The sequence below is a fragment of the Hirundo rustica genome, chromosome 15, assembly GCF_015227805.2.
Source record: "Hirundo rustica isolate bHirRus1 chromosome 15, bHirRus1.pri.v3, whole genome shotgun sequence".
Lineage (NCBI taxonomy): Eukaryota > Metazoa > Chordata > Aves > Passeriformes > Hirundinidae > Hirundo > Hirundo rustica.
Genome location: NC_053464.1, coordinates 9,236,903 through 9,260,696, shown reverse-complemented (window position 1 = coordinate 9,260,696; position 23,794 = coordinate 9,236,903). Strand labels below are relative to the sequence as shown.

Here is a 23,794-nt window from a genome sequence, read left to right as displayed (position 1 = left end):
TCAGCACCTTCTCACAGCGCCACTGACAGAGCAGAAACTGTCTGTGTCACACCTGTGACCCAGGGACTGGGATGGGCACCATGGCACCCCGAGGAGTCTCAACGTGCCCAGGTTTGACTGATGGCTCTGGTCAGGGTGGGACAACCTGCACAGGGCACTGGTGCCACATCTGTCACACACCAACCACAGCTGGGCTCTCAAGGGAACTGCTGGATGTACTGGAATGCCATGAACTGTGCATGGGGACCATTTCCCACTGGTGGAGGGCCGACCACCATGTACCAGAACAATGCCAGGGCTTAGACCTTGATGGTAATCCCATGGCAAGACATCTGCAGATTTCTCCTGTCAGCAGTGTTTGCTTCCAGACCATCCAGAACAATCCTCAGCTGAGAGCACCAAGTGCACTGCAAGGTCCTTCTGGAGGTTTTTACCTTTACAGTGGCAGGTTTTACAGATTCAGACTCCATCCTGCAGTTACCTGTTTCACTAACCCCAAGTCAGCACTACTGACAAGCAGGTGCTACTGCTGTATTGCCATCTGTTTTGGGGCAGACCACAGGGCTCCAGAACACTGAATATCTGCTTCCAGTGAAGCAGATATTTGCTCATTTCAGGCTCCAAAAGTGACAGTGGCTTTGCATGTTTTGTTTTTCCCCCATGTACCAAGCTGGAGAAACACATCCATTTTTTTTCTGAGGCAGAAGCCTCACACCCCTGCAGACAGGGAGCAGCACAACTGCCTCCTCTCCTAAAAAAATAAAATACCATCCATTTGCCTTAACATTTCCCCTTGGAGCAGTGACTAATGAGCACTGCTGGAAGATGCCTTCACTCCTGACATGTCTCTTCCTGTCTGTCACTAACGATTTATTCCTTGCTAACCGCCCAGACGACCTAAATCAATCATCTGTGAAAAGCTAACAAGCCAGTCCCAATTGTTCCAGCATCCCTCAGTCCTGCTGGTACAAACCAAACCTTTCTTCCCAGCCTTCCTCACACCAGTCAAAAGACTTGTGCATCACAGAGTGAAAAGATCAGCATTTCCTTTCATGCTCTGCCTCTGATCTTATTGCAAAGGGGAAGGGTTTGGTCCAGTGGGAGCTGCCTAGTGGGATTAGCAGCTTTGACTTTCAGGTTAGTCCAAATGGCTGGAGTATAACAAGGTTTTACACTTGGTGTAGAGCCAGGATTCAGGCTGACTAGGCTCACAGCACCTGACATAATTCTCCTCCCGTAAGGACACTTGCTTTTGAGGAATAATCTCTCTTGTAGGTTTTCAGCAGAGATAAAATCAGATACTCCAGCTTCCCTCCACACAACAACTACAGCAGGAATGGCAAAGTGCAGCAGGGCACTGGGAGCACCCAGGCACAACCTGCTGGGCTCGACAAAGTGATCCAGCACAGCCCTGGAGTGCAAACTACTCCTGCCTCAGCCACAGGGCTGAAACCCAGCTGTGTTTATCCAGCCTTTCTGCGAGGAAACGGCTTCCAAACAAACACAATACTTAGTTGGGAAGAAAAACCCACAGAATCTCCTCCTCCCAGCCAGCCTTCCTCTGCAAACTGCTGTAAGCACCGCTGCCAACAGCTCCCTGCTTGCTTGCTCCTGTCACACAGCCTGGCCACGGGAGTGGGAAATGCCAGCAGGGATTCTTCAGAGACACAGCCCAGACAGCTTCACTGCCTTGCCATCTGCTGTCCCTGTGCTGGTTTGTCACCCTGATCTCCCCAGCCTCACCTTGATACAGCTCTCTGCTACCTCAAAATCCTTTTCAAAATATTTGCCCTGTGCCCCTTCCTGCTCTAAGCCCCTGGAGCAAGCGCAGGGCTCTTGGGAGATGAACCCCCTGCTGCCCCAGCTCCCAGGGCTGCCACGTTCAAATGGAACCTCTGAGGGAGGAGCCCTTGGCTCTGGAAGCGTCTCACTCAAGCACTGAGCGGCCTCACGGCACAGCTAAAGCAGATGGAAGGGGCTGAGTGTGCCAGACAAAAACTTATCAGCTGGAGTAATCCTCAAGGTAAACTGTTGATGTCACATCCCAGGGAGCCTGGCAATGGCACCAGCCTGCAGGGCTCTGTGAGAGCAGGGCTGCTCTCCCTCCTGTCAGCCCAGCCAGGCAGGATGCACACAACAGTTACATCATTTCCTGAGGCCTCAAAAATATCCTCAAGTTTGGGGCAGAACCTTGCCACTCCACAGGCCATGGGAAGGGAGCCAGAGCAGGAGCCAGTCAGCCCCCAGTGTGCAGGAAATGGGTGTAAATCCTCAGGAGCCAGAGTCCTGCACAGACACTGCCCATGGGGTGGGAGAGCGGCTCAGCCCGCACAGCTCAGGGCACAGGAACCGAGCCCTGCCTGCCTAGGGCTCCTCTCCTCTCCTCTGTGCCTGTTCCCTCTCCTCACCCTCTCCCATGGCAGCACCAGCCCAGGATTTGCTCTTTCCTGACCTGTGCTTTTCCTCCTGCTCTATGAAGCTACGAGCAAGCCCTGCACGCTGCAGGCATCCCCACGGCCTCAGCTGCAGCTGGAGTGGCCTCTCCTGGCTCCCCACAAACACTGCTCCTCTCATACCCCGGGTGCTTTGGTCAGCTCTGTAATAGATCCTGCATTCCCCCGGTGAGCTTTCAATTGCCATGTTCAGCCACGTTTCCTATAATAGGTAAGCACCCAAGCCAACAGTGTCTTCACCCCACACAGAATATCATTTTAATTACCTCAGATCATTGATTTTTATCACCAAAGCACTTCCAATTACAGAAAACTAATGAGTAACTATGAAATCCCAGGCTGAACAACCCTGCAGGCCTTCCCTGAGCTCAGGCGCCCTTGTAGGGTTCTGACAAATTTGTCCAGGGGAACAATCAAGAAACACCAAAGTGTCTGAGCCCATGCAAAGAGCAAACCCAACCCCAGCACCTTTGCCATCTGCACAGAGCATCAGGGGAGGCTCAGGGGCAATGATTTACATTGCTGACAGCAGTACAGGCTCATACACAAGAGCTTAAGTATTACAGCAAATCCTGAGTCAGCAGAACTAAACTTGCAACAACCTCAGGAGACATTCCAGGGACCCCTTCTGCACCTCTGCAGGTCTCCTGTGATGGGGTTTTCTACAAAGAAGGAAGTTCCTGGCCACCTCTCTTCAGCAGGATTTTGTTTTGCTTTTTGAAAAGAGAAACTATCTCACGTTTACTTCTCGTGTGGATTTCCAAAATCCCCAAATTTCCAAAGCAAACAAGCCCCAGCCCCAAGTGACAGAGCAGGGATGACCTCAGCTGTTTACCATCAGCGTGGCAGAGGCACACATTACACCAGGTGCAGGGGAGAGCCTGGCCAGCACTGAGACAGTTCCAGCAAGCACTACTCCAAGACTCAGAAACTGCCAGGAGAGGAAGCAGAAAGCAGCACAATTGGTGCTCTCCCTAGTGACATTTCCAGGCTTACTCGGTTCCCAGGTGCCACAACACGTACTCTGCACACGACTGAACAGGTTCCTGCTGCCCCCCAGCAGCTCCCATGCTCCAGGCTCTCCCAGCCCTCCTGCTACCTGCTCTTTTGAGCTTCCTTCTCCTCTCTCCCCAAAGGCAGCTGCTCCCAAGCTCCTCCTGGTTGTAACCCAATCACTAGTGCCAGATGTCTTGTAAAATTAATTTCCTTTTAGGCTCTCTCCCAAGATGCCAGATTCCCTTTGCTCTCCTAAGCAATCCAGTCTCACAGCCCCGCTCTGTCTCACGCAATCACGCACGTCATTTCCATACAGACAAAGAAACAGACACCTCTGCACAGCCCAGAGGAAACAGAGTGGCCAAGGAAACCTGCTGCAGATGGGCTTTGTAGCTTCCCAGAGGCTCTGCTGGGTGTGCCCTGCTGCTCCCAGGCAGTCAATGTCACCTTTCCTCTCCCAGCTGGGTCCCTGTTCCCGAGGGAAGGAGCTTGTGCAATTCCAGGAGAGCTGATGGCAATCTGGAACTGCCTTAGATCCTGTTAACAGGAGCAAGCTGGGACAGCAAATCATTGTGTCCCAACACCTTGGTGTGGAAACAGAGCCCCAAGGACAACAGAGCAGAGTGCTAGAACCTGCAGCAGCAGGTCCCCAGACAGAATTCCAGCAGCTTCAACTCGTCCAATATTGGACAGTCACTCCGAGCACATCTGTCCTTTGGGTCCACCAGCACAGGACACAGATATTTCACATCTCCCCCTCAACCCACACCCTTCCCCCAAAGCACACCAAAAGAAAACCATACTCACAGGCACCAAAATCTGTTTGCAGCCAGTGTCCAACACCATGTCCTGTAACATTTTGTCTGAAATGCCACTGAACAAGGTATGTCCTGGAGGCAGACTGGCTAAGTGAAGGTTAAATAACCGTTTAAGCTCACTCAGGGTGAGTACAAATTGTTTCTTAAATGTCGAGGACACAAAGGCCTTCAGTTCTTGGGCGACCCTGTCGATGCAGCCCCCGGGCAGGTGGCCATTGACAGGCTCCACGGGGCCCTGGGCTGCGTGCAGGCCGTTCACCAGGCCGTTGTTCAGGCCCTCGTGGGCTGAGGTATCCATGGGCTCCTCCACACTCACGGGCTCCTCTTTAATGCGGATATTGGGAACGTCCGTCGTGGCCGAGGTGTCCTTGGATTTCATCTCTGCCTTCTGCTTCTGGAACTCCTTCTCCAGCTGCCCATAGTTCTGCTTGACTTTTGCTTTAGCCATGTTGACCCTTTGCTCCCCAGAAACCAGCAACGGATGAGCTGGTAAGAAACAAAAGATACCACAAACCTCAGCAGGGCTCATAGTGAAATAAAACCAGGAAATATCATCTGCTTATGAAATCCCAGGCATAAACCCAGTCTGTTGATTAGAATTTATATTAGCTTTAGGGGGCTTGCTGGTTTTTTTGAGGGCAGTGTGTGTGTTTGTTTTTCTAAAGCCAAATGCTTGGGGAAGGGTGTTTCAGTCAAGGAATCCAAAGCAAAGTGTGTTTGTTCAGTTACCAGAGCCTTTTCCACAATTCAGGAAACCAGGATACAGACTGCTTACACATCTCTGCCCATGACCCAAATACTTCTTTGTCCAACAACTCTTCTTTTGCTTTTTAGGTTCTCTAGTGGCTGGTGGGGCCTGGTGCAGCCCCTGCCAGAGGCAGCACCAGGAGGTCACCAGGTACAGGGAGGAACACCTTTGCAGCATGAGGGGCACAGCACGAGAGGCTGAGACCCTCTGCTAAGTGTCATGACCCAGGAATGGGGAGAAAGGCACAGGAAGTTCTCTCCCATGGAATCCTGCACCTCTTTCCCTCTCCACACCCAGCCATCCAAAGGTGAAAGGAAGGGGCGTGTTGGCAGCAGAGGAATCCAGTCCTTGCCAAAGCAAGGAGTGCAGGGTCTGAGGCAAAGGCATGCCCAGCACACATGCTGCTGTCTTCTCTGCTGTTGGGCTCACTGATCCTCTCCAAATAACCCAACACCTAATCCTTCCTAGCAGATCAGACACGGGATATTGAAATGGGTTCGTATGTTCCTTTGTCAGTTCTGCTCACACTCCTCCATTGCTCCAGTGTCTGGCACTGAGCCAAATGTCCAGTTAAAACTCTAGAACCTCAACTTTTCACAACCTTTTAGGATTTTGGAGCAGCTACTTCAATACTCTCACTGGCATCCACAGTGGAGAAGGATGTCAAAAAGAGACAGTTTCACACCTCCTAACAGCCTCCTGCCATTATATTCTCCAGTAATTGCTTAGTCCTCAACCACACCAGAGAGCCCGGTGCAAATCAGGGAAATAAAAAAAAAAATCACCTCATTCATATTAAGTTGCACTAACAGTAAATTGAGAGGTGAGAATTATTTGTGCACTGGCCCTGTCTGTCCTCCCTTCAGGAGCTGGTTACACCCCACAAGCTGCCTTAAATGAGCAAGTGGGTAAGGGAACCAGCTGATTTTACAGAGTCTAAAAGTGAGTCCCCAGGGCCACAGACTCCTCCTGGCTCTGCTACAAGGGTGCCACAATAGCTGGTGTCACCCCAACTTCAGTGACATTTGTACAGACCAAGATCTGTCTTAAATATTCCACAGGAAATAGTAAGAAAGAAAAGCCATTAAACAAGACCAGTCTCACCACATTCAGAACCAGAGACAAACTCCAAAACATCACTCAGGAATATTGATGGGCACATGCAAGTGCTTCAACATGACCCAAACACATTTCCATTTACCTGACTGCGCCTCTTGTTTCTTTGGTGTCAAGTGCTCCTTTAAGAGATTATAGACCTTTTCTAATCTGCAAGACAAAGATACAATATTCCAGGACAGTTTCAGTTGTTATGTCTGCATGCAGCCATACCAGCTTTAGCCACTGGCTAGAACATCCCGTGAACCAGGAATGATGGAGTGATGCAGTAACAGCCCCCACCCACCACTGCCTGGGCACTGTGAGGGAGAAATTTGGAGGCAATACAGATCAGATTATCTCTCAGTGTCTACAGAACCTTTGTACTAAACAGTTCTTAGCTTTCAGCTTATTCCCCAAAATACAGGAAACTATTTACTTGGCCTGAATGCCCATCCACAGCATCTGCTGCCTCTGAACTATATCAGGATGCTTCTTAACAAAATCTTCATCGTAAGGGAGCATGAACTCCCAACCTTTGTTTATCCTTGCCACAGACATGTGCTCTAGGAAGTCTTTCACATCTTCTGGGCAAAGCTAAAAGAAAAAGAAAAAGCACAAATAACATGGAAGTCAGTTTACACAGGACAGATGCAGCAAAGAGCATTGTGCATGAGACAGGAGGTTTGGTGTACACGGAGCACCTCTGTGGGCACACACCCAGCTAAGTCAGAGATACTCATCCTGCTCTGCAGCACCAACACTTTCACACTGTTAAAAGCCCAGGACTTCAGAGAGCAGTGGTAATTAATCACCCCAGAGTCAAATAGCTCATGGCATGTTTTGCAAAGAAAAGGGAGTTTCCAAACTGAGATGAAAAGGCTCTATGGGGAAGAGAAGCATATTCTACAATGTTAATCTTATTTTAGAGCTGCAGGCCAGACATGCTGCACCTACACACGGCTAGCTTTTATGCAGCACTGGTTCTTACATTCCAAAAATAGATGGTCTGTGCATAAATTGACTCGTGTTTTATCATTTTAGTGCATTTTAAAGAAATTGGGTTTTGTCCTTTCGACTAAATGTTTCTCATTTGTTTGCCACTTTTAACAGAATGTTCAGGTGCCTGAGTTGCTTTCAAGTTTTTACTCGCTATTGTAACTGGCAAATCCCAACAGAAGAGTTGCTCTTAAGACACCCAAAGCAGAGCAGCTGCTGTGGGCTGTGCAAGCACCCTCTGTCAGTTCAATTCCAACTGTGCCCAACTTTCCACTGAAACACAAGAGAGGACAAGTTGCATTCCAGTGGCTCAGCTACAAGGCCAGTCCTGGAGTTGTGGAAACTTGTGGGAGCTACTCAGGATGTTTTTCTCCAGCAAGAGTATTATCTACACCTTCCAAATGGAGAGCAAGGCAGGCACTGTGAGAGGAAAGGCTTCCAGCAGCATCCACTATCTACACCCACACAATGCCCAGCAGCATTTGGCCAACTTACCACCACCTTTGGGTTTAGGAAGAAAAGGAATTCACTCACTTTTGTAACAGCTGCTACTTCCTTTCTCACAACCCAGCGGTCCTGTGTGAATTTCCACATCTAGGAAGGGAACAAAAGAGGAAAACCTAATAACTGCATGTAGCAGCGCCTTTACTGAAGTCCTAGAAATGACCCTGTTCAACAATGTCACCACAAAAAGACAACACCTACTTCTTTCAAGAATGTAGAAGTAAGTGATTCTCAGCCAGCTAGAGGAAAACCATTTTCTGACTCTTTCTGTCCTCAAAGAGCCATGAACACAGGAACAAAAGCTTTGAGAGTCCATGGTGTGCCTTGGCAAATCTATGGTGAATCTCTTGAACTCAAACTCCATTTAGTTTCAAAACAAAAAAAACCAAACCACCCAACAAAACCACAGCAGTGATGCTGGGACCCCAGAAGTCACACCTGAGGCTCAGCTTCACCCATACCTCACCATCAGGCTAGAGATACTCTCCATGCACTCTTCCATGGGGGCCTGTGGAGGCTGAGGACTGCTGCCCTTCAGCAGCACAGAGCCCCTGCACAGTACCTGTTCCCTTCTTCCACCCCCAGCACAGTCACTTACAGTTATGCCAAGATGTCCTGTCACACACACTTGTCCCCAGGTAGGGGACAGCCAGGTGCTCTGCACTGCAGCTCCTGAGGTCCAAATCCTGAGAGGCAGCTGCTGAGGGCAGGCTGACAGGACTTGGGCAGAACTGCCTGAACACAACCTTTCATTTCTTCCTGTCTCCGTTTAAATAAGCTACAGCCTCTCTGTGTACAGTCTGTTTGTATTAATAATGTTGTTAAGAATCCAAAATCTCATTACTGACAATTTCTTCCTGCCCTACGACGTCATCCATGCCTCCTTCTCTTCCATTCAGCTTCTCTCTGCCCACAAACACACAAACCCAATCCACTCACTTTAGGGCACAGGGCATTTCTGTTCTAAAGCACAAGAAGTCCATAAATGTTTTTATAACTAATTAATTACTTTCCACAAATACATCCAGGGCAATAAAGTTCACTTTTTAAGCTAGAACACATTCTCTCCACAGATTCAATACAGCATTACATACTATTTCTGAGTCTTAAAACCAGACTTTTCTTTGTCTGAAAGCCAGAAATATTGATCCTTTCTGTTTTCTAACATTTTAACTTTTCCTTTCTTGTAGTATTAATCAGCAAATTATTTGCCTTTAAGATCAACACAGATCCATCTCTTATGTAAGGTATATTTGACATAATTCAAATGAAAATAATGCATCTTTTCATCCTAAATATTAAAACAGCATCCCTCACTTTACTGGGCACAATAATTCTGGTCCCTGAACTTTACACACAACGTGTCACCTAATCTGCTGTGTCCTAAACACTCGTGTCACTGGGTCACACCTGAATCCAGGTCTCCATATGGGCAGTGTCTTGGGCAGACACCCAGAGACAAGAAAAAGTCAGTTTCAATCACCATCAGTTTGATCTTACAGTAGTACTGTAACACCCTTAAAGTCTCTTTGCATGGCATTTTCCTGTCCAGAGCTAAACCTCATGAACAAACTCTGCAAAAACAGTCAGGTCTAACTGAAACAAATGGGAGCTGTGCACTCATCAGATTTGTTCTGGTGGGGCGGAAGCCATAAACTGATTATGAACTTAGGAACCACTTAGGAACTTAATTCTTTCCATGGTTAGTGAAAATAAACACAATGCAGAGGTTGTTCCTTTTCGCTGAGGTTACGTGTGTGTTTACAAGACCCATATTCATTTCAATTTCCATGTGCAGTTACTGCCCACAAAAGGTGCCTGGGAACAAAGTCCTTTCACTGATTAGCAGCCCTAGGGAATAAAGTCCTTTTTAAAGATCAACAGTGCATGCTCAGGGAGCACAAGGCTTACCCACACTGCCCTCCTGAGCCCTGAGTCCTGAGCCCATGGAAACAGAGCTGGAGAAACAAGCACTTCATTATCCAGCGCTGGCTGTTCTGCAAGCCCCACATTGTGGGGGCAATGTGATAGTGCTCTACAGCATGTGTTAGAAAGGGATGAATGCTGCTAATGACAGATGATCTGAACCTGCCAGCCAGACACAAAGTGAGCTTACACCAACACTCCCATGGCAGGCTTGTAACAGCACCTTCAGGATTAAAGCACAAACAACCTCCGTGGAGGAAACAGAAACACCTCACTGCACTAGAGCAGATGGTTTTGCAATGCTGTGGCCTCCCAGACAAGCTTCACCTGTGTCCTCCTTTAAAAGCAACAAACACTTTTATACTTACAACAAAATCTCTCCCTCTACAGAGCACTTCTGCAGGAACTCCACTATGGGGACTAGAAGTATCTTTCGGGTAGAGAACATCACTGTTAATTAAAAAGGAAGAGAAATTAGTTACTAGGTACTCCAGAAAAATGGCACTAGTGTGGATTAACATAACAAACATGCCCTCCCTGTTCTGCAGTTAAATTATAGCTTTATCCAAAGCATGGTTTTCATTAAAGGCATTAATATTGGTGTAATTACACCACTGCAATTACACTAGTGCAGAAAGGCTTAGACCAGCAAAGCACAGCCTTGTGGCAAGCAGGTGAGTGCAACACAGCTACAGGCTCTGCTTTGTTCTTGCAAAGCCTACTCTCCCTTGGATCCATGTAAACAAGACCAGAACGATCCTAAGTGCTTAGGCTAACCTAGTATGCAGCCTTGAAGGCAGCATTTAGCCAAAATGCTGATGTATGGGCAAGAGAGTTCTCTATTTCCTTCCCAGCAATCAAGGGCTTAACAGAATAATATTACAAAATGTCATACTTGAACCAACAGCCCCAAGACCAACATTACTCTGTGTCCTTGCCTGCTTGCAGGGCCAGCTGATGACATATGCTGCCAGGCTCTCCAAAGCCCCACAGCAACTCAGGTTCATGATCCTGATCCTACCCAGACCAAAGAAATGCGTCCCCACTCTGTTCAAAGCTCTGATGTGTGCTGCTCTGTGCTCAAACACACCCTCCTCAGACTAGTAGCAAAGAATCTCTTATAACCTAAAAACAATCTGAATGCTAATTTACTGTCTTTTAACTTGCTCTCAGCTTCCTCCTGTAACAGCTGGAGGGACAGCAGGGTTGCTGTAAAAGCTGCTCACATTGCTAACACAGGCCTGTACCACAATAGCTGAAACATCCTGCTGGCACACTTGGACTGGCAGCAGATGCCATTCATCTTAACACAGCTATTTCAGAGCCTGTAAATCTCTGCATGCAGGGCTCCACCCAGGTAAAAAAAATCGTATTGCATTTTAGACTTTGATTCCCAATAGGATGCTCTGTCCTAGTAAACAGGAAGATGATACAGACTCCAATTCATGTGGTACACTCAGTACCCCCATGCTTGAATTATTGAGGGTAGTTTTCAGCTGACAAGAGCAGCATCCACTGATGAACAGAAATGGGGCTGCACAGGACTGAATTTTGCTAAGAAATACTACAGCTGACATCGGTTTAATTTTCTGTGTTTCTATTTGACGCCAGTCTCTGGAAGAATTTAGAACAGCTCTCTCACAAAAGAACCTGAGTGCAGACATCAAAAACCATAACTCAGATGCAAACACAGATTACATCGCCGCTCAGCCATAATCCCACTTGGGACCGGTACTAAGGCATTATCCTTCCACAGCAACCCCTGGGATCAGGAAGAGCCGACAGCACGGAGGAGCAGACGACAGGAGAGCACAGGTTTGCAGAGGGTGCTGCGGGGACAAAGCCGGGCCGTACCTCTTCACCACCCAGTTTCCCTGGACCAGCAGTGCCACCTGCTGCACGCAGCGCAGCACGGCCGTGGCGTCCGTGCCCGAGCCCAGCAGACTCAGCAGGTTGGAGAACGGCATCACCTTCACTGCAAGGCAAACACAGCGTCACGGGCGCCACTCTCACACCCAGGAACGGGCAAAGAAAGAAAGCCTTCGTTCTGGTCAGTTTTACCCCCCCCTCGTGCTTGTAGGCGTCATCTGTTCTGAAAGTATCTGCTAGTGTTGTAGCAGAGTTGAGTGGCTGAACTGGTCACAAATTATTGTATTAATAAAATAATAATTAAAAAAAACCCCAACAACCTATGCCTTTGGCAATATCTGTAAGCAGAGATACCTGACAAGACAGGATGCTCCTGAGGCAAAATCCTCAGGATTTGCTCTCATCAGAGAGTAATCCTGAAGAGACAAAATAAAATTCCAAGGTGACACTCATGAATGTGTATTGTTAAAAACTTCCCAGAAAATGCCAAAGTGCAGTCTGTACCTGTTCAGACCCCACATTCCAGGAGGTACTTGCTGAAATAAGTGTATCCAGATAGCTACCATCAAATGAGAATTTTTTCCAAGAGTAAACTGATGGCAAGTGTATCAACAGTCAGGTCAGCTGTCACTGCTCCTTTTAGGGAAAAGCTTGGGATTTAGATTCTTCAGAGAATCAGAGAGCCAGACAGTCTGCCTGGTGGGTGACAGAACTGGTAATACTGGGGAAAGCACCTTATCTGAGGCAACTAGAAGTCACAAAGTGAAGTGCAAATGTATTACAAAAGCTACAAACCGTTCTTCATCAGGATCTTGATCTGGTCAGCGAGGGGTAGAGTTCTCAGCTGGGCCATAGAAAGCACATTGCTTGGAGCCATTGGTTTGTCACTGCAGATAAACAAACAGATTTGCAGCCCATGAACAGGAGAATCCAGCCAATGTGGACTTTGAACATTATGCACAAACACTTACTTCTCTTCCTCTACGCTTGGAGGCATCAGCATCATTAAATATTCACTAGAAAAAAAGGGAACACGTTCTTTAAAATGCTTGTCTTGGGACTTGCCAGGTTTAAGTGCAGTAATTCCTCACTTAGAGTAAACCTGCCCGTGTGAATCTACAAAATAAACATCAGTCTGAAAAGAGCTCTCCCTTCCACTCCCATCTCCTCCAACGTAGTGAAAGCCACTGACACTCATCTGCCCAAAGAGAGAGTATGAAGTAAATGTGTCAGAATCCCAGCTCTTTTGTACAGCAGAGGTGTCCAAACAGAGGATCTGCACAAGGAAATGTATTAAACGCAGGTGCTCTGACAGCCATCAGTGGGGTCATGTGGAACCCCACAGAGAGAATCAAGCCAGCAACAAGCAAAATTTCTGTCCCACCCATGCAATTACCAGCATCTGTGAGAAACAATCAGATCCAAAAGACTCTTCAGAACACCTATCACTGATTACTGATGTTAAATGTTAAGAAAAACACACCCACACCATTAACCAGAGCCAGACTCTGCCACTTCACTCTTACAGGGGACATGGCTGTCCCAGATGACAGGGAAGCACTGACTGCATTATGGAAGAGCTGCAGTCACCAAGAATCAGACACAAACACCTTTCAAGTAGTTTCAGCTGTCCCCACAAATCACAAAGAGAAGTTTTATAAGATTTGCTAACAATGGAAGTTATTGGCTTCAAAGTATTAATTTATATTAACCAGAAGCTGCTTTTAATTTTCCTTTGCAGCATTTACAGTCCAAATAATGTAGGGTTGCGATAACATACAAGAAGCTACAACCCTGAGTAAAACCAGGAGCTTTTAATCTCACGGGTATAGGGAAACAAAGAAAGCAACTAAATAAGATGAAAGCTAGTTTGTTTCCATATTTTTTAAGCAATTCAACTTTTATCATGAATATGATTTTCAAAAAGCAGAATTTTTAAGAATATACCAGCTTATTACTCTGAAAGCAATCCCAACTAATTAAAGCCTTTTCTGTAGGAAACCACCAAACCATTACCTGGGAGATTTAATTAATTCTGTGTTTTCAGCAAGGCCATGACCTTGACTAAATAAGTACTGGCGCTCGTGTTCAGAACGGCTATCCTGGATACAGGGAAAAAACAAGAGTCATTATCACATACTGAGAATACACAAAATGCCAGAGAGCTGGATTTCTCATTCCAAACTATCACCACCCTGTCATCATTACACCACTCAAGCGTTCCACCTCACTAACTGATGTTCTGCTTTCACTTCCTTGTGTGATGCTCATGTGATGTGGGAACATCTCCCTTGCTACGCCTTTGAAACCTCCTGACAGACATGCACAAGTCAGCCAAACAGGATTTCTCACACCTGACTGAATGGGTTTCCCAAGTCTTCCACAAAGTCCAGTTTATAATCCAGGACCCAAGTGATTCTGACATTCAGACCCCTCTCTGTATTTGTCCAGCTCTCAGTTTTGAAGTGTGGAGACCCCAAAGCATAATCCAGCAGAGAACACTGCAGGGTCTGTTCCAGCCTACAGACCTCCTCTTCTTCATTATCTTTTGATGATTCCCTGATTCCCATGGGCCCAGATTTAAAAACAGTTCTGGACTTGGCTGAGCCTTCAGGCCCAGGCAGCCTCCTCAGGAGCCAGCACACACACCTACCTTCAAGCCATAGTAATGTAGGTGAACCCAGTGCTCCTCTGCTTGTCTCTTCTGCAGGAACTCATAGGACTGGACACGTCGCTGCCGAGCTTGCTCAGTCTCAGGGCGGGAGAATCGGACCTACAAGATTTGGCCATCATTCAATACAGCCCTAAAACCCATGGAAAAACCCATCTGCATTATTGATTTGGTGTATCAGTAACAAGCTAGGGGCCCTAGCTCCAATGAATCACCTCTTGCTCTCAGTGCCATCTTTATGCCTGTGCAACAAGGGCGAGTCCACCTGGCCTCCCCCACCCGAGCCCAGGTCAGCAGGACTAGCTGAGGTTTGCTGTCCTTTCATTTCACTCTGAATTGTCAAGCCTTCTTGTGAACTGTTGCCTGAACCAGAATAAAAAGGAAAATGTGGACATACAGTAATTTGCTTAACATCATCTTCAGCTTCATCCTGGGATGAATCACCACCTGCCGGAAAACACAAAAATAAACACACCACTGCGGAGAAAGAGCCAAAGCCAGTCTGGGGCCCATGCAGGAAGAAAGCACACTGAGAACTCCACGTGCATGGGTTCAATCCCAGCCTGCCAAGCCATGTATGCCATGTATGACAGCACCACACACTCCTGATAGGACACCCTGTGGCCATGACCTTTCCAGTGGCAGTGGTGACACAGTCTCCACCACTACCCTTTGTCACTACCCAGCACCTCCCATCCCTCTGCCAATCCCCCACACTGCACCCATAAAAGCATTTAGGTAAAAAAACCAAAATCAGTGAAACAATCTGAGAAACGGCCTAATAATGACTGTGTTATTAGAATAAACACCTTCAGAACAGAATGACTCTTATGAGTCACATTATAGAGAGAACTTGTGCCTCACCTCCCCTAAGAAAACCCAATTGTGGAGAATTTACCTTCATTAGCAGCTTCTCTTTCTCGGTGTTTTGCATCAGCCTTGTCCAAGTAGGTGAAGCTTGGCCTCAGCTGAAGAATTCCATGTAGTGGAGTCAAGTGAAGTTCACCTGAAAAAGAGAACTAATGTTGGTTAAATTGATTTTTTCCACTACACAAGGACACAACTTTTCATTATCTCCCTGTCTCTGTAAAGCCACAGCTTCAATTAAGCATAAATATTTAATACAGCAAAATGTAAAAAGGGATTGAAGTGAAAAATTCATCCAGTGCTCAGGATTTCAAGGGAATATGAAAAACCAAGACCTGTTTCTCTTATTTTGCCTTTTTTGTTGAAAGCAGATCTTGTAGAGAGCCACATTCTGGCATAGACCTAACCCATAGCAAAACAGTCATCACTGGAAACAGTCTACACATTGTCATCTCAAATGACCAATGCCTGGGCAGTCAAGAGAGGGACAAAAAGTACTGAACAGGAAAATAAGACAGACAAAATTAGATTAAGAAAGCAATATAAATAAAATGGATAATTTAATGTTGCAAGTATATATTATTTCAGTCCACCATGAACTGTTAAGATTCTGGAGGCACCTACAAACCCAGAGTGTTCTTACATGATATTTACAATTTTGCTAGAACAACTCAAGGACTCTTGGAACATTGATAAGGGAAAATTTTCCTTTCTTTAAAGACCCATCAGTCAATTAAAAGCTATCCCCCAAAAAAGATCAAACAGGTCTTATCTTAACACTGAAATGAGTTTGTTTCACTGACGTGAGCAAAAGAAACTTACCTTTTTTATAAACAGCAGCTGCATAGCGGGAAACATTACTGGCAGCTTGGGAAGAGCAGAAAGTTTGCTTGTCCATCAGCTTCCTGCAGACAGAGGAGGGCAGTGAGATGGCAATCCACAGGCAATGTGCCAAGCAGGTGCCAAAAGTCTGAAAGCACCAATTCTCAAAATCGACTCTCAACAACCGCACCAGCCAAATACCCATCACTTCTGTCTGCAAATCTGAATTAACAACACGCCCCAAAAATGCACTCTCAAGAATACTTGTAACCAGATACCTGTGCTCAGCCCAAAAAGGAAAGGAAAGCAAAGAGGACACCTACGAGGAATAGGTGCTTGTTTCATCTGTACAGGTGCCATCCACGTTGAGAGCAATCTGCTCTCCCTTGCTGCGACAGTAGTTAGGATTCAAAGTATCAATGGCCATTTCAAGTTCAACCTAAAGAATATCAGGGAAAGACAGCTAATTACCATGGCACAACCCCAAACACATCAATTATAACCCAACCCCACACTTTCAAACATTTCCAAGGTTTACAGCAAATTTAAGTACATAAGCAGCATGATTCAAATCCACAAGGCAAATCTCACACAGAGTTGAACAGCTGGATGGGTTTGGTATAGTGAGGTCATTTAAACAAGCTGGAGATACATAAACTCCCATCTACATGAATGGGATCAGAAAAAGCACAGTTCTTTAGGCAGCCCTAAAATACACATTCACTCTGCTGGATTCCTTCCATGACACTGTCAGCCTAATTTACTCATCAGAACAGATCAGGTGCACAAGCCACCTCCTTCAAGCCTCCCCACCACAGAGGAACCAGTCAGAATCTCTCATAAGATGATTTTCTTTCTAGTCTGGCTACCAGGAATTCAAGGTAACTCTGTCCTCTTCAGAGGCAAAGGCCTCCATTCTGCTATTTGGAGACTGCAGCACTTAGCACTGACTTCAGTTACTCCTGACTTTCACTTGTCAGAGCACTGTAACAAGCTCCAAATCTTTAGTTATAAGAACAATTGCCTCCCACTTCAACTTTAAATTTCAGACAAATGCCCAAAAACAAGCATTCTCCTGCATAACATTTCTATTTCTATCCCATGAAAATACAGCACATATTCTTCTTCAGGGTGTGTCAAAGCCCTTATAAATTTGTGTATCACAGCTACCGTCTTATTTTTTCTTTCCCTTTATGTTATTCAAAAAGTGAACTAGTTTCAAGTCCCTGAATAAGACAGCATATTTACAAAGGTTTGCACAGGGCTTACAGTGCAAATGTTTGCTGAATTTAATAAAAGACTCCATGAACACAACAGGCATTCTAACTCCAAAGTTCACCGAAGCACTTCCCTTAACCATTTCCCAGAAGCAAATTCTAGTAACACAGACATCTGCTGCTGCAGTTTTAAAATAAGACATTGTAAAATAATAGCCAGAGTTCTGGGGTTCATTTGCAAGCAAGTGCAATGACTCTGGCTTTGGCTATACTTTACCTGTACTGCCCCAGTGATTTCAGAAGAATCCTGATGATTCACTGCCAGGCAAGAGAGAAATCAAGACTTGCACTGACACAGGATGGCTCCAAGGCTCAATCCTTCTTCAACTCTTCTCTGAATACTCTAAAGACCTTTTTATTCAAGCTCTTTTCACACAAGCATCCACAGACTGATTTAGCATTAGTAACTAAGTTTCCCTGAGTGATTCTGTTTTCTATTAAAATAGTGGCTTTCCCACTATGATTTATAAACTACTTTTATTCTAAACTCTATCTTATAGACACAATAAAAGTGCCTTCATACGTTCAAACACAGAGATCTGGTCCTGCAAGTAGCTGCATGGCTAGAACAGCTTAACAGCACAATGTGTTTTTCCTAGGTACATTCTGCACATCATAAAAAATACTTTTACAGACTGGACTCAAACAATGACCAACCTTTTGCTGCTTTGGTTTTATCTTCGCTGATAAATGTGTAACATCATCGTAGGTCATGGAAGCTGGGCGAATGGGATACTGGAAAACAGATCATTTCATACACCCCTCTTCTTTTAAAGATCAAAGAATTCCACAGAAATTAACTCAATTTCCCCTGTCTCCTCACATGCAGATGCACTTGCCAGATCTCAGAGACAAGACACCAAAAAAAGACATTAATTGACTGATTTGTGAGTCATCAGAGGATTTGGGAGCATGACCTAGAAAGTCTGCTGTTTTCCTCCCAGCCCTCTGCTTTTGTCACTTCACAGCCCCCTCCCTGCCCCTCACACACCACAATAACCTGGAACACAGGAAAATAGTTCCACACATTAGTCCTGCAGAAAAAAGAAACCTTATCCCTCAGCATTAACTCTCTCTGGAGTTATTAGAAGTAAAACATCTGTGGCTTTATACACAGCTTAGAAAGTACAGGCCACATGTTGCTGATCAGGAGAGCAGACCCAGGTTTAGCCACCCAGGTGTCTCCTCTGAGAGGACAGTGTGGTATCCCAGTGAAATCCCCCAGCCACAGCAGCATCCTGCTAAAGCTGCCAGGTCTCCAGCACACCCACAGGCCCCAAACTGAGACCCAAACAGGTTCTCTCTATCCAAGACCTTGGCAGACTGAAGCATTAAGTTACGCTTTTTGCATTTATTTTAAACAAACTATCACTGCATAAAACTTAATTGAAATACCTGAAACAGATAGAGCTTCTCCAGTAGACTTCTGGCCAGGAACACATCAATCTAAAAAGCAGAACAAGTAATTTTCATCAGATGCCAGCTGTAATAAAAGTATAACCCTTAGAGCTCAAATACTGACCACATTAGTTTTTCATTATGAACTCTAATATAAAACTGGTTTGTGACTCTCCTGTCAAACACTCCTCTCTGCTGAGTTTGACATGAAATGCTGCAGTTGGCCTTTTTAAAAACCAAATCTAAAAATCCCACTACAAAGAGGCAGCAGACAGTGACTCTAGCTGTGTTTTTCATTTCTAAGGAAACCTGGCAAACAAATGTGAAAGAGGAATTTTTCCTCCAAGGATCTGAAGCAAATCTGTTATCACAATTGTAGAAAGAGGAGGACATTCTCAGTTTGGCAGCACGACTGAAAAGTAACTTTGTATTGGTATTTTGGCATAAAATCCTTCTAAATTAGTCAAGAGACACCCACATCCTCAAGCTGGTTCAATACTTGCATTTGGCCATCAGAACTGAAAATGTACAGATGTTTCATGAAAAAGACATATGGAAGCTGCCATTTCAGATACACTCCTGACAACTGCCACTCCTTTTCTCATGGCTTTTCATCTTTCAGGGACTTGCCCTTCCTTGTGCTTCTCACAAGAGAAGTGTAAACTCAGATATCAAGTGACAAGACAATGTGGCTACTTCTTGGGACACAGCAGTCCTTTAAAAAAGTCCAGACTCATAACACAACTCCTTACTTCAGCAGAAGATGTGAACACTGTAGATTCATTTCAACATTTTTAACTCATGGAAGTCATTTCCATTTTTTCAGCTCACAGAGACATTCAATGGAATTCACTGGAAGTACACAATGGTAAAACAAATTCCCCACCTTCTCTTCTGCCACGGACAGATTACAAAGGGTGAAAAACCTGAGCTGCGTCTGCCAATGTGAACAAGACTGTTCTGACAAAACAGATACCATGAGCCAGGGCCCACACAACGTAATTCTTTGTACAGTGCCAGCCATTGGCTATAAAACAACCCCTGATGTTGATGACACATCGTTTCAGCAGTGAAGGAACACTGGGATTTGTAGTAATAAAAATAATAAAAAACTCTCATATAAAATCACCGTTGCCACAATGCAGTTTTACCTCTTGTATAATTGGATCATCTTCTTCATTTGCCATGCTAGGATAAAACAAAGCTTTTTCTTGGCTTATTCCTTGGCACAACCTGAAAGAGAACAGGAATGTCATATGAATCATTCCATCTGTGTCACAAACCACATGCAGCCTAGAGTATTGTTCAAGTCAACTTGGTTCCTTTCAGTGATAATCTGTTTAGTCTGTATTTTGAAGGAATATATGTGTTTGCATGAACAGGTCCCTGATACTCAACAATCCTGAACAAAAGCCACAAAATTACAGAGACGAGCAAACGTCTCAAAAATAGGTGAAAACTGCTGTAACTCCTAGGGAAGCTGCAGTTCTTAACAAAGCCCTGAACCAGCATCCTAGGGAGGTAAAGACAGCCTTTTGCACTTGCATAAAGAGTATCATTTTTACACTGTGTAACAATAACACATAGGCAGCAGCTGTTTTCCAGCCACAACTGGCCCTGCAGGGTCACTCTCTCGGATATTCCAGTCTGGGAACTCCCTGACTTTGATTTCATCTCCCTTACAAGCTGCAGCCTTGTCTCCTGACCTGCCACTCTTCAGACTGTACTGCTAAATGAGAGCTCCAGAACACACTGCTCAGCCTTTCCTGGAGCATTCTGAAACCAGCAGAACAGCAGGTAGATTTTTATTTGTAACTACACCAACTCCAATTAAAATAAGACTGATATTAACTGAGGACTGGATACTCTGGAACAAAAGTTCATTATGTTCAATCCAGTGCTGGAGTCAGTGTTGTGCCTGGTTCAGACCTCTGAATAAAAAATGATCTCTCAGCTAAAGCAACAATAGTTTTTCCCTGCTGAAATCAAACAAAAGGATTTACAAATTATATGGGATGCCACTGCAATGATGTTAAGACACTGTTCATCAGCCAATACTGGTCAAGATAGGCATAAAAAAAGAGACCTCTCACAAACTGACAAGGAAAGTTTTAGCAACAAAGATGATCAGGCAAAGAAACAAGATCTGTGTTCAGGAACTCTCCCTCATTTCTTTACTCCTTGAGGACAGCTTGCTTCTTTGCTGGACCTCCTATGGAGGAAGAGGAAGAGAAGCAAGCAGCATCCAGGATCAGCTGGGAACCGAGCAGTTGGGGAAGAACGAACCCAGAATCCATGTTACATCTAAACAGTGGCATTTTTTTCAAATACTCAAGCCATCAGACAATTTCGTCAGCTCAGTATATTTCAGCTGACATACAGGCTTCTCAAATATCACATTAATGTACACAGAGCTATCAAAGAAACCTTTCAGAGAGGCTAGACATTCTGCATACAAGTGTTACTAACATCCATTCAGGCTTACAGTGTTTCTGCCATTCCACCTAGAAATATAATTCCGTATTTTTCACTTACAGGCTCTCTTCTACCAAAAAAGTGCTCCTCTCAGTACTGAGCTGGCATTTTCCATTTCTTTATGCACCAGTATATACCAGGGTCTTTGTACCATACATATGTATTTGAAAATGTATTCAGATTCCCATCCAAAATAATTTTGTAGAAATGCACCTTCACAGCAAAAAGCCAGTACCTTAACCACAGGCTGGGCTGTGAGCAAACCCCTGACTATGTGATATCTGACTGATATCAGTGTTTTCTGTGATCAGGCACCCAGTTCTTCCCAGAAATACACACGAATGTTTTAAAGAAATGAGGTTTGCCAGTTCCATTTCTGCTTTCGCCGCTCACGTCCCTGGGTGGCCCAACACCTGACAGCCCTGCAGACATGGAACAACTGCAGTCTGCACTCAGCACAGAGCTGATGGTGGGAGGATGCCCAGGATGTGTGAGGACATGTAGTAACACCCAAAAGGTGGGACACCTGGGTCCAAACCCTTCTTCCTCACACTCCTGAGAGAACTGAGAACCATCCTTCCCTTCCTGACAGCCTGCACATCAAGTACTTGCTTGTTCTCTCTCTTCTGAGGAAGTTATTCCACTTTTGAGGAGAGAAATTAGGATTCTCTGGGCTAAGGAGGGATAGAGAAACTTAGCCTGAAGGCCATGGTCTCTGGTCCCTCACTGAACACTGCTGATGCAATTATACACAAATTCTCTTTGTGAATCCACCTGTCATTACTCAGGTGAAATACTGTATTACAGAAACTACATTTTTTTCTTAGTCCTGTGAAGACAAAGCATGACTACAGATCCTTTTACTGGAAAGTGAGACTGACACATCTATAAATAGGAAACAGTGTGTCCCAGCACAACTTGTAATACTCATGCAACTGGAAGAAATCCTCTGAATCAGAATGAAGGCACGCAGACACAATCCAATGTCTGACACATATACATACATAGAGCAGTGTTAATTTCCACATTTCTCATATACATATATTTAGGTTATCACAAGAGTTACAGAATAGAATCAAATGTTAGGAGACAGCAAACATGGTCAGCAGGTTCAAAATTCTTTTGATAGAACTGTTTTCTTTCAAGAGAGACTTTCCTTTAAGGTGCATTTCAAAGTATAATGTGAGTTATTAGTTTGAGTTGTTAGCTTACAGGAGGGCAAGAGATATAAATCTTCTCACTTCTCCTGCAAAGTGACCAATGCGAGGACCAATCCACAAAACTGCTCATTAGCTGCCCATAACACTATTGATGTAGAACCAATGAAGAAAAATGCTCTGGTTAAAGAACTGTAAAAATCATTGATGAAGCAACTGAATCCTGTATCTCACTCTGAGCTTAGAAGGGCATTTGAGTATTAGAGACTAAATTTTATTTTAGTACCAAAGACTTAAATGTAACTCTAAGGAGGTAAATTGCAAACCTGGACATCAGTTGACACACAGACTTTTAGTCACGCCTGCAAAAAATGCTTCTGTATTTCATTTTTACCTAAATTTGTCAGTTACCACCCAAAGTGCTAACACTGAAACCTGAAATATTCTTCATATAATCATGCAGCGCCAAGGAAAGGCCAAGAATTCCTGCTGGATCAGTGCTTGAAAGTATAAATGCTGAAACAGCACTGTGGGAAAAGTGCCATCTCCGAAATCACTACCACAACTAACCCTGGCAACCGGGCTCTGAGCAGCCTCCTCGCTCAGGGCAGCTGATGGCACACAGTAAAATGGAAGCTGCAAAAAGAAGCTGAAGCACCTTCCATACATTTATGATAATTATCATTTTGACCCAATTACTTGCTTCATTTTCTCCTCGTCCGAAAGCAGCTTTGCACAGTCATCTTCTGGCAGCGAACCCAAGAGGGCTCCTCTGCACCAGGACCTCTCTCTGGAGGTGATGTCACCGAAGCAAACCTTTGGGGTTTAACAGGTTATGCATCAAGCATAAACCTTTCCTTACCACCTCGACACGTGTGTAGCGCAGGCCGTGCCGGGCCTGTACTGCCGGGGCACGGGTCACTCCCGCCGCTGTGTGACACTCCTGGCCGGGGCAGGTCGCGGTGCCCGTCCCGCGCTCCCCGCAGGCAGCGCTCCCCGCCGGCCGCGGCTCCGCACTCCTGGCGCCCGCCCTGCCCTGACACAGCAGCCTGGCAGCGCAGGGGTGCGGGGAAAGAGGGCCCCGCCGATGGGCCACAGCGAGCCGCCCAGCCCGCCCTGACGGCGGGGACGAAGCGAATCCCCCCTCGGTGGGATGGATGGGCTGGGCTGCAGCCCCGCAGAGCCGGTGCCAGGCAGGGGCAGCCGCTGCGCTTCGCGGCGGGTGCGCTGAGTCCTTCCCGGGCGGAAGGCGCGGGGCTGCGGGCCCCGATAGGACCCGCGGGGCCGCCGCTCTCAGCCTCGGTAGGAGCGGCCGGAGCCGCCGCTCACAGCCCCCGGAGGACCGGCCGGAACCCCCCGGTGCTGCTGCGGGAGCCGAGGGGCCGCGGCCGCCGCCCGCCCAGCCTCTGGGCGCCCCGGGCCGTGCCGGGTCCTGTCAGGGCACGGCGGCCCCGCTGCCCCCGCCGTGCCGAGCCCTCGCAGTCTCAGCTCCGCCGTCCTCCCCGGACAGGCAGAGCCCACCCCAGCCCAGGCCGCGCTCCTTCCCCCGCCATCGCCCGCAGGGTCCCCGGCGCCGGGGCGGCCCCGGGAGGCGCAAAAGCGGCGCGGCCCCGCGTACCTGTGCGAGGCCGGGCGGGCGGCGGCGGCGGCGCTCCCCCGCTCCCCGTGTCGGTGGCTGCGGGGCAGCGGTCAGGCAGCCGCCATGTTGGTGGCCCCCGG

General features: G+C 46.4%; 1 protein-coding gene across 2 annotated transcripts in view; it reads right to left on the bottom strand.

Annotated features, from left to right (window-relative positions):
• Positions 1-23,794, bottom strand: part of POLR3E (RNA polymerase III subunit E) — a 27,682-nt gene extending 3,888 nt beyond the window's left edge. The window contains exons 1-18 of one of the 2 annotated variants that reach the window (XM_040078866.2): positions 23,694-23,794; positions 19,595-19,676; positions 18,441-18,491; positions 17,703-17,780; positions 16,092-16,207; positions 15,769-15,851; positions 14,978-15,085; positions 14,477-14,526; positions 14,062-14,181; positions 13,425-13,510; positions 12,380-12,424; positions 12,204-12,295; positions 11,394-11,514; positions 9,908-9,989; positions 7,644-7,703; positions 6,550-6,707; positions 6,217-6,281; positions 4,257-4,753 (exon numbers count right to left, since the gene is read on the bottom strand). In XM_040078866.2, the coding sequence (XP_039934800.1) occupies positions 4,257-4,753; positions 6,217-6,281; positions 6,550-6,707; positions 7,644-7,703; positions 9,908-9,989; positions 11,394-11,514; positions 12,204-12,295; positions 12,380-12,424; positions 13,425-13,510; positions 14,062-14,181; positions 14,477-14,526; positions 14,978-15,085; positions 15,769-15,851; positions 16,092-16,207; positions 17,703-17,780; positions 18,441-18,491; positions 19,595-19,630 (1,848 nt within the window). In that variant the 5' untranslated portion in view covers positions 19,631-19,676; positions 23,694-23,794. Of the gene's footprint in view, positions 1-4,256; positions 4,754-6,216; positions 6,282-6,549; positions 6,708-7,643; positions 7,704-9,907; positions 9,990-11,393; positions 11,515-12,203; positions 12,296-12,379; positions 12,425-13,424; positions 13,511-14,061; positions 14,182-14,476; positions 14,527-14,977; positions 15,086-15,768; positions 15,852-16,091; positions 16,208-17,702; positions 17,781-18,440; positions 18,492-19,594; positions 19,677-22,159; positions 22,197-23,693 lie in introns of those variants that run through there. The other variant, XM_040078867.2, reaches the window with a different exon arrangement.